This window comes from Mytilus trossulus, unplaced genomic scaffold (assembly GCF_036588685.1).
Source record: "Mytilus trossulus isolate FHL-02 unplaced genomic scaffold, PNRI_Mtr1.1.1.hap1 h1tg000211l__unscaffolded, whole genome shotgun sequence".
Taxonomy (NCBI): Eukaryota; Metazoa; Mollusca; class Bivalvia; order Mytilida; family Mytilidae; genus Mytilus; species Mytilus trossulus.
Window position 1 is genome coordinate 1,345,653 of NW_026963311.1, and position 11,680 is coordinate 1,357,332.

The 11,680-nt window shown below is 32.6% G+C and overlaps 1 protein-coding gene across 1 annotated transcript; it reads right to left on the reverse strand.

Moving 5' to 3' along the window:
* Positions 1 to 1,027: 1,027 nt before the first annotated feature.
* Positions 1,028 to 9,737, reverse strand: LOC134701070 (uncharacterized). The gene is made up of 5 exons (XM_063562215.1): positions 9,628 to 9,737; positions 5,138 to 5,304; positions 3,972 to 4,143; positions 2,406 to 2,499; positions 1,028 to 1,540 (listed from the first exon to the last, which is right to left on the reverse strand). Exons 1-5 carry the CDS (start codon positions 9,690 to 9,692, stop codon positions 1,166 to 1,168), a joined length of 873 nt encoding a protein of 290 aa, XP_063418285.1. The 5' UTR covers positions 9,693 to 9,737; the 3' UTR covers positions 1,028 to 1,165.
* Positions 9,738 to 11,680: the final 1,943 nt, after the last annotated feature.

Sequence of the window (11,680 nt, forward strand, 5' to 3'; positions counted from 1 at the left end):
GCCTTAGAAAAACTTCCTGTTCTAGAAAAAATAACACCAAGGTACGTAAACTCATTTACAATTTCTAAAACAGTATTATTATATTTAAATTCTATATTTGATAATGGTCTACCTTTTGAAAAAACTACAATTTTACTTTTATTTACATTAACCTTCAATTTCCAAAGTTCACAATAGTGAACTCCGTCTTTCCTTTAATTTTGTCAATTGCGCATTTGTCCACATGTCTAGTGCGCCGATTTATTCTGTGCATCTTGCAAATTAAGATTGGTATTATTCTTAAGTGATGCTCAAGGCGACGTGATCTTGTAATCTCCTACCTTAACGGAACCAAGTAGAGCACGAACAATCGAGAAAAAAATAATTTTGTGCATGCAATTTCGAATGAAAAATTAGAACATTACTTTAGATATTTTCCAACTGATTTTTTATGTTGTGTTGTTACACCACTATCCGCGAGATTAGGGAAGGTAAAGAGCACACGAACATGTTTTACTTCGCCACACTGTTAATGTGCCTACCGAAAGTCAGAAACCTGTGATTCAGCGATTGTCGTTTGTTGCTGTAAACAGTGACATAGTCGTTTTCAGTTTTAAGATTGGTGTTTATATATATATATATATTTTGGTGGTAAAAAGTCTCCAGAAAATAACATTATCATGTACATTTGGAAAAATGCGTATATTATGACGTACATGTGATAGTGCCGCCAAACCATCAAACATTGTTTGCAATTCATTCAAATTTCTTGATCGTAAACAAACTCTGATTTCAATACTTTAATATGCGCAAATTCGAAATAACTCTTAAAAAATGAGTCTTAATGTACTGACAGAACTGATTTTACATGCTTTTGTAAAATTATCTCTCACTGGTATTTGAAGCTTGATAAAAGCCGAATCGAGACTAAACTATTCGAGTTATGCGTAAGCCAAATGTTCGAGGAATGCCTTCAACTAGGCGACAATTAGGTATCTACAAGGAACTTCATAGAATTTTTCATTTATTTTAATGATGATATCGATGTTTATATAATTTGATATCTTAATGTTAGACCATGGAAGTATTAAAGTCAATATAATACTTCCATGGTTAAACTTATTGTTTATGCTATCCACATTTGTAATTTTGTTCATCACTTCAACAGAATTTGTAAAATTCAAAACTAGATATGTGTCAATTCTGTGTCGTATCTTTCACTCTTTGGTGTAAGAGGAGGAATGTCTGCTTCCGGTACAAAATAGTCATGTCCATCTGGGTAATTAATGTCATTTTCATCCTTTATATGAATCATTGGTCTTAGATCTGGAACCGATTCTGGTCGCAAAATATAGTCATTTCCCTCGTTTTCTGACAGTGTTGTATATTGCCTTTCCATTTTATGTCTTTGGAAATTAGATAAACCATCGTATCCAGGTTTTGGAGAATCCGTTGCTATGGCAAACACTGATGCATCATGTTCACCAGTCTTGTCATTCTCTAAGCCGTATGTGACGTTCTGATTTTCTTGATGCCCTAGTTTGAGTTTAACATACCGTGCCTGAAAATATATTAATTGTTTGATGGAGATATATTCGGAAACTTTAAGCCCTCTTGGTTAAATTTTGCCGGCAAGTTTTTATTGGCGGAGAAAACCAGAGTGAACTTCGGTTAACTTCGTATGCCTTTAATTCATACCAGTTAATAACAATTACATCGTCATTTAATTCTGTCGATGTTGTCTGGTTGTTTTTGACGTTTATTTGATGTCTCATTGACCTATAACCTCAGTTTCATTTTATTCAAATTGAAATAAGAAAATAATATAGAGGGGTTATTCTAAAAGATGAATATTTTGTTATCTTTCAGTAAATTTAGATATATGTTTTTGTTTTGATTTTTCCAGTTAAATGAACTTAATGTATCGTTAGCCTTAAAAAGAGAAAAAAACTCGAAACAGTTTCATTAGCCAAAGACATGTTGAATCATTTGACTTTTCGTCGAGTTTTTAATGCCATAACTGTTAGTCTCTTTGATTGATTGGTTACTCAAAGAAGATTTAGTGGTAGGAAATTTCCATTTACTAGTACATACAAAATTAACATATTACTATACATGCACACTTGAGTCTTTTGAGTCTTTTGATTTGACTTTGTCATTCCAAGTCCAGAGGAGAGTTTAATACTCAAATAATTTCCCCCCCAAAAAAAGTTGTTCCATCTTTAAGCATACATGACTTTTAATGAAAAAAACCACCACAATTTTTCTAAATTTTTGAACACATAGATATAGAAAGATGTGATGTGAGTGTCAATGAGACAACTCATGCTTGTATTAAACCATGAAGCGATGATAATTATTAATCAAATACTAGTACCCGATACTCAATTGTATTTATAAACGCAGTGTACTATTTACAAACATACTTGGTCCGGATCCATATTAACCTCACGAATTTCAGCGTAGTCAACTGAGCCTCTGTGTGCCAAATTGTAGGCAGCATTATCATTCTCTTCAGTCCTAAATATATAATCACAATTGTTTTAAAAAGGGGAAGATAAATCAAGAGGGGAATGCAATGATTAAGACGAAAAACAAAATGACAACATTATGGCCAAAGGAGAGAAAACTGACTCGCAACAGTCCAAACACTACATTGAAAACTAACAAAATGGGTGTCATCATTACTCATTGGAGCGAATTCGGATGCAAGGAAATGGTAATCAGATCCACTAGTTACAAGTCTTACAACCGTCGTATTAATAAAATTAAAATGACATATATTCTGAGATAAGCCCTTTGATTTTTTTGATTTTTTTTTTATATAAAACTAGGGGTCTTACAGTTTTATCATTTGTATGTTTCTGGATTGCTGTCTTCATCTGTGATGTATGACCCAAATACCCTATTGCTTATTCTGATTACTCATGATTATAAAGATATAAACTGACTCCCATACAATATACCGAGGTCGATCATAAAAATAATGAAAAGGAAGGTTTTAGAGGAGCGTGGCTGACATCCTCTAACGTCGTATCTATTAAGATTTTAAAGTCTTTGGGCGCGCCACAAGTTTGTGCTGAAAAACTGGTTCCGCTGTGGAATTTTTGAATTATTGGTTTGTTTTAATCAGCGATTTAATTGTATTAAAAACTTTCCGTAACTATACTAAAACTAATATTGCAACTCTCTTTAGTTGGTCAACTTTAACAATTTTGAATATCCTTCGTATATTCTGTTAACTTTAGATGCTCCAAAGTATTTAATCTTTTTGGTATCATATCCATTCTTTGAAAAGACGTACAGTACTTAGTAAGGAGACTGAGGTTTGTGCGCACTTACATTTGGCCAAATTCTGCAATATTATATGCCTGTTACAAGTCAAGCTGTATGGGCATTGAGTTGATCTTTGTTCATTATTCGTTGTTTTTTGTCTTTAGGTTTTTGTCGGAGCTGTCGGTTTACTCTATATGTGATCAAAGTGTACCATATCCAGTATTTTTCGGTAAATTATGTAGCGTCAGCGCATATATGTATTACACAACTGAAAAATTAGCAGGTCATAGTTTGTTTTTCTAGTATGATAAAGACACATTATTTCATTTTACCAATAACTTTGAAAAAGATTTGTAATTCAGTGATGTTGTTTGTTGGTGTGTTACATATTTGTTTTTCGTTTATTTTTGTACATGACCTTTGTATAACAGGGTATTTTATAGCTGACTATTCAGTATGGGCTTTGCTCAATGTTGAAGGCCTTACGACGACCTATAATATATATTATATAGTTGTTAATTTCTGTGTCATTTGGTCTCATGTGGAAAGTTGTCTCATTGACAATCATACCGCATCTTCTTTTTAATATTCAGATTTTGAATTTTAAAAACATCATCGAATATATAGGCACTATATTTTTGTACACTAGTTTTACAACATCATTGTACTGCAATCAGTATTCACAGCAAATTAAATGATTATGATTGAATAATTACCTCTTTTCGGTCACTTTCCTCTTGGATCTCCGGTAAACGAACAGTGAAGAAAGAATCAATACAACGACGAGTACAGCTCCAACACATCCGCCGATTATGGCCCCGTTATCATTACTGGTGTTCTGTTTAAAAGCTGAAGTTGTACTTTCCCATGTAACATAGTCATCAGTAGCTAAATGAAAACAGTGCTGGTCATTTCAATAATGATACATGAAACAAAAATTCAAATGTTTGAGGTACATACATAGATCAATTGAAGCTTCGATCGTCTATATTTTCAAAATTCAAAAATTCTAATTAAAATAACGGATTGCCATCCCCTTTGTACTTGGTTGGGAACCTATGCCCCCCCTCGCTCTGCAAGCCAGCAGGAAAATAGAAGAAACTTTTTTAGGCTCGAGCATACATGTAATATATGATGAGGTTATTTCAGAAATGGCCTTGGGTGTAAATTTTTAGAAATTTGTGATTACATAAGAGATAGTCCATGATATAAACAATTGCAGGAACCGTGATAACAATTTCTAGAATTCTTTTTTTTTTAATTCGTTAATTCTAGAAATGGTAGAATTGCATATATACGTTGTGTACAAGTTATCAGTGTTTATGAACTGCTAAACACAAATGGACGATGCAAGAACACAGTCTTTTGTTTCGCATATTTCTGTCATATTTTCTCAACTACATGGTACAATCTAATACTGAGCATTGATACAAAATACTTTATAAGACGACAAAAAGGCTTTTTGTGAATATGGATATGGTATCAGGAAATGTTATGTTGAAGTATATGAATTTGAATTTATGGCATTAAACTGATACATTTTAATAGATAAACCTGTATCACCTGTTGCAAGAAGGTATGTGTAAAAAAAAATATAATTTGTACAAACGGTAAATTTTTAATTAATTAAAAATACTTAATTCCATCTCGGATGCTTTCGACATTACTCGTTACCTTTCGACATTACTCGTTACCTGTTTATACAAAAATTTATCGTTCGTAATTTATACGCATTTGATTGGTTAACAGAAATGGCTGTTCACTTCAGGTAAATTTTCATAAATATTTCCTAGTCATTTCGAAAAGTTTACTGGTCAGTTCAACACGTTAAATTTACACAATTGTATATATTTGTATACTAGTATATAAATGGAGAACATACTGTTATCACCGTAATCGCCGTAATCATCGTAACACGATCCATTGTATGAGTACTTATCTATTATTACTCGTATATGATGTCCGAACGTCTGTTCCATAATGGACTGGTATCGGTCACAGAATGTGTTTAAATTTTCCGAAATGCAATCCAGTAGATAGTTCGTAGCCCTAGAAAGGACAAATATTATAAGTTAAGCTACATATATAAATAAAACATACCTTCATAGAGAACTTTTAATAGATCTACTGCACCCCAGAGTACAAATCAAACAGACCCGTAATACGTGTAACAAAAATAAAGAACTGAATACAAACTGTAAATATACAACGTCTATTTGTATAAGACTACTCTTACTATCAGGAGATGTTTCTTTAAATCCTGGGCCAGTAAAATTTCCGTGTGGGACATACGAGAAGGGAGTCAGAAAGAATCAACGGGCAATCCAGTGCGATGATTGTAACGTGTGGTTCCACCTAAAATGTATAGACCTACCCCTAAACGAATATGAACTACTTGGAAGTACAACTGACAGCTGGTTCTGTAAAATATGTTATCTACCGGATTTTAGCGATTCTTATTTTATTGATTTTAACGAGGAATCAAACACACCAAATGACAGTCTATCGTCTAACTCTACTTCCGGTGTAAACAAACTTTTATTTCAAGACCTGAGAGAGACCAGACGTCTGCATCCAAAGAACTTTATTGCGGCATATATTAATATTAACAGTCTCAGATATAAATTTGATGAGGTAAAAGAACTACTCACAGATAATATAGTTGACTTACTAATGATTGCCGAATCAAAATTGGACAATACCTTTCAAGACAACCTATTTCAAGTTGAAGGTTATAAATTACAAAGGCGTGACAGAAATCAGCACGGTGGTGGCTTACTTACCCTGATTAAATCAGACTTTCAATCAAGTAGAAAACAATGTTTCGAATCTGATATCCTTGAAAATATTTGCTATGAAATTTATATAAATGATGCCAAATGGCTAATAATGGGAGCATACAAGCCTCCATCCATGAAAAATGATGACTTTATTGAAAATTTTACAAAATCACTAGATAAATGTTTTGTGTCATATGACAATATTATTTTTTTTGATGACCTAAATTTTGACATGTTGTCTGCTGAAAAATCTCAAACTCTACATGATTTATGTGATATTTTTAACTTGTCCCAACTGGTTAAAGGCCCAACATGTTTTAAAAAGGGATGTAATCCATCCCTTGTAGATGTTATTATTACAAATAAAAAGAATTTGTGTTTTAAAACAATAAATAGTCCAAATGGTGTTAGTGACTGTCATAATATTATTTCAACAGTTGTGAAAGGAAATTTACCTGCACAAAAACGCAGGGATGTAACATATAGAAGTTACAAAACTTTTGATATTGATGAATTTACAAATGATTTACAGAAAATAAAGATTTCAGAAAATTGTAATGAAAAAGATTTAAATAGAATATATGATGATTATGAGGAAGATTTTAAAAACATATTAAATAAACATGCACCTGTAAAATCTAGGGGTCAAAGAAAAAAACCACTTCCATGCATGAATAAAGAACTGAGAGGGGCCATATATAGAAAACAAATGCTTTATTCACAATATACTAAAAACCGGAGTGACAAAAATTGGGAGAAATTTAGAAAACAAAGAAATTTGGTAACAAAGATAAAGAGAAAATCAATAAAAGTATACTTTTTAGAACGTTGTTCCGGTGGGTCAAAATCTTGCGATTTTTGGAAAACAGTCAAACCATTTTTCTAAAAAAAGGGGAACTGTGGAGAGCAAAAAATTTTATTATGTGAAAATGACAAAATTGTAAATTGTTCAAATGAAGTTTCAAATGTTTTTAATAATTTTTTCTCCACAGTAGCAGACAAAATTGGAGCAGATGTTGTATATGACCCCTCAACTCACCCTAGTATAAAAGAAATTTTGGAAAACAGAAAGCATAATTCTGATTTTGAATTTAAAAAAGTATCAAATGAAAATGTTGAAAAATTTTTGAATAAAATAAACATAAAGAAGGCTACAGGAGCTGATGGTATTCCAGCAAAAATAGTGAAAAATTGTAAATCTTATATTGCACCACAGCTGACAACTCTTGTAAATTTGTCAATTGATAATAATTGTTTCCCCGATAAACTTAAAGAAGCCCAAGTGACCGCCCTTCATAAAAAAGTGACCCATTATTAAAAACAAATTATAGACCAGTTAGTGTCTTACCCATATTTTCTAAAATCTTTGAAACAATATATGAAATTCAACTAACTGATTATTTTGATAAAATATTTAATCCTTTTTTGTGTGCATTTAGACGTGGACATGGATGTCAGACCACACTTCTCAGAGTGTTAGAAGACTGGCGAGAAGCTCTTGATAAAAACCAGTACATTGCAGCAGTATTAATGGATCTTTCTAAGGCTTTTGACTGCCTGCCTCACAATATTATGCTAGATAAATTATACGCATATGGTTTAACCCCCAATGCAGTTGCTCTTTTAAAGTCCTATTTATCTAATCGAAAACAGCAAATTAAAGTCAACAATGTTCTGAGTGGTTGGGCTGACATCCATAAAGGCGTACCACAGGGTTCGATACTAGGGCCATTGTTGTTTAATATATTTATAAATGATATTTTTCTTTTTATTAAAAATGGTAGTTTATATAACTATGCAGATGACAAAACTTTATCTTTTTGTACTCCAGATTTCGATTTATTAATTTCAACTTTGGAATCTGATTCAAAAACACTTATTGAGTGGTTCAGGGTAAATAAAATGCAAGCAAATCCTGACAAATTTCAAGTTTTGGCTGTTGGCAAAAAGACCTTTGAAAAGAACCCATCTATACATATTCAAAATTCGAACCTCACATGTGAAAAAACAGTAAAATTATTAGGCATTGAAATAGACTACCAGCTAAATTTTGATGTTCATATCAGCTCAATCTGTAGGAAGGCATCACAGCAATTAAATGTTATAAAACGTTTAGGCTCATTTTTGGATAGACTTAGTAAACTTACTATATTTCATACTTTTATTCTTAGTAATTTTAATTTTTGCCCTTTGGCATGGCATTTTTGCACTGAGAAAAATTCCAAAAAATGGAAAAGGTGCAGGAAAGAGCACTCCGTTTTGTTTATGAGGATTTTACCAGCTCCTACGAGGACCTCTTACTTAAAGCTAAGGTGCCTTCCTTGCAGATCAGACGGATAAGAACAATGGCTCTAGAAACTTTTAAAATTATAAACAACATTCCTGTGTTCTTACAAAATTTGGTGAATGTCAAAAAATCTAAATATTCTTTCAGGTATGTAAATATTCTTGAAATTCCGCAGGTAAAGTCAACCCGTTACGGTAAAAAAATCGTTCAAATTTGCTGCTGCTACTTTATGGAATAGTCTTCCAAACCATTTCAGGACTGAAAACAGTTTTTCACATTTTAAAAGTCTTGTTCAGTCCTGGAACGGTTTGGAATGTCACTGTTCTGCTTGCAGATAATTCTTACACTGTATTATTATTTATGCTGCTTATTGGTTGATCTGGTCAAGCATGTTTTTACTTCATTCTAAATTTTGTTGATTATTTTTATTGCATGCTATGTATGTGAGATTTCAACTTTGTATTACAGGTTGTTTTATATGTCAAAATGCACTGTTTTTATGTTATTTATATGTTTTTATATTCGGTCAAAAGCTCCTTAGAGCTTGTGTTGCTTATTTGTACTCATGCCGAATCAAAATAAAGTTTTCTTATCTTATCTTATCTTATAAGAAGGAATTCACACAAAATAAGAAATCAAAAAATATGAAATGTATTTCAAAGTAACAAACACAAAACAGATATAGATATATGATACAGCCGTTTGAGTATATTGGGCATCAAATATAAAGTCATATTCAGATCAAATACATTGTATGGCTTCGTATTTATACATCCCACTCCGTCCCCCAGCAGGAGTTCTGCTGTCGGACAAGAGAAGCCCAAGTGATGACTATATCATTTTTTATATATTCTACTCAGCGCTTGCCCCCTTTGGTGGCGAAGAAGTTGTTTGCCCCCTTTTGATAAAAAAAATATATAATTCTCTTTTCTAAAATTTTCAAACTTATGGAACTACGTCCATAAACCCTTGAAACCCTCTGAACATACAAGTACACTTTGGATTGTTTAGTATATATCTGAGGTATTTAATGAACACATGACATGTTAGTTATGCATTGTGCATTAAGCAGATTTTAACACAGTAAGAATCTTGTAGATCTTGCCTATTTCATCATGTGTTAAACTTCTCATTTAAGGACTACACTGTATCGCTCATTGATGTTAATCGTCCTGAGTATAAAGATAGCGATAAAATATCATAAGAATTTTACTATATTAGCAAAACATGGAATCTAACCATGTACACATGTATATCGTGGCTCAATTTATACAATTCATATCCGCATTCATTGTTATGACCTACCAACAAATATCATCATCTCTGGTGAGTGCATCTACATCGTGGTATATTTCTGGATAAAACGTCATATCCAGACATGTTAACGCCTCCAAACAACACCATGTTGCTGTATATGAGTCTAGAATAAAGAATAGTAATCATAAAATTAGCCATTTGATTGAATATAGCAACTATAGGTAACCGAACGGACTTTAACAATAAGTAAAATACATACCGCGTAAGTCAGCTATAGGAGGTCCCAACATTTGCTCTTTATAACTCTATTTGTCATGCTTATGAAACTCATCTTTCCATTTCCTTTAGTTTCGGGACTTTTTGTAGCTTTCTATGCAGAATATGGATTTGCCATTTGTTGAGGGTCGTACGGTGACCTACAGTTGTCAACTTCGCGTCTGTTTGTCTCTGTTGGATAACCAGACTCAAGCTAGCGACCAATTCTAGCGACCAATCAAGCTAGCGACCAATTCTAGCGACCACTAAAGTTAGCAGTGAGAATCAGCTTTTTAAAGAATCATATTGTGGTATATGTGAAAACCGAAAAAACCATTAAGATCAAACGTTCTATCAAATAGAAATTCTAGCTACTAGCACGGAATATATTTTATCGTCCACCAAAGTTAGCAGTAAGAATAAGCTTGTCAAATAATCATATTGCGGTATGTGTGTAAACCACAAAACACCATTACGATAAAACGTTCTGTTATAGAAATTCTAACGGAATATGTTAATTTTTCAACGACTTAACTTGACAAGAGTTGCCAAGCATTAGAAGTGGAATTGGAACAAACCTAAACCAGTGACGTCTGTTAATGACCGAACTTACTATCTTGGTTGCTTAATGTCTATATGTTTATCAGCCTGTCTATGTGTATACTAGTCTGTCTTTCTGTTCGCCAGTTTTTCTATATGTCCCCCTAGTCTTCTTACATTTTAACATGTGCCACTAAGTGTCAAATTGATCTGACTACAACTTCATCTTTAACTACATTAATTTACATGAGCGGACGAATAGATAAAAGGAAAAACGAACGAACAAAGGAATGAACGAAAACACAAATCTGAGAATACATGCAGTGCTTTACTGTCATAGGTCGACTTACATTTTCCCTGTAGTGCTATGTATATTCTTGCAAATAAACAAAATACGAGAAAAAAAAACCCAATATATGCTGTAGCGTAACTAGTTCACTGGCTTTCCATACATTCGATCGGCATTTCAAATATCCTGTAGTGTTACAGTTTTTTTGTTAGAAAAATAAATTGTCACGTCTATTTCCTATACTGAAAGTATATAGAATACTAGTAGCAAGTAACAAGCTGTGGGAGTGTATTTCATACATAAAATTAGTACATTTATATGAAAGTAAAATATGCGTGTTCTGCAATCCGAAACGTAATGTGGAATTTTTATGCTCCAATTTCTGTTTCTCCCGCAAGCTCAATTCTACGTCATTAATATTAGGTCATTCGATTCTAACAGGATAACAGTCTAATAACATTATAAGATATTAAACCAATTACTGTTTCTTTGAGATCTTCAACAAAATATCGTATAGTGAGCAATCTCAAGACGACTGACCCGTTTGTTGCATGTTAATTATCATTTTTATTATCATTCATCATCTATGATTGACATTTTATTACATCACAAGAAACCAATGCTATTTTAAAACTAATACGGAAAATGTAGATAAACGCCGCTAATATAAACAATGACACAACTTTTATAAAATGTTTGCAAATGCCTGCGTCCGTCTGTCCGTCGTAAACATGGTACAGCATATTATCCAAAATCATAAGACGACGGGCGTATCATTTATTTATTTGAAATTTCAAGAGCAATCTGTCCTTTGTGTGTCTTTTGGTTATTAAAAGAGTTGCAAAACTTGATTTTTCTCGGATATTGATCATAATGTAAAATCATTTTGATAGACATCTTTAATTTTCGTTAATATAAATCGCTGAATGTGTTTTCTTCTCGATAATATTTCTTTCACTATTCTACACCAGATCTTTCACGAATAATGGGCATACCAATGTGACTTTTCTTTCATTT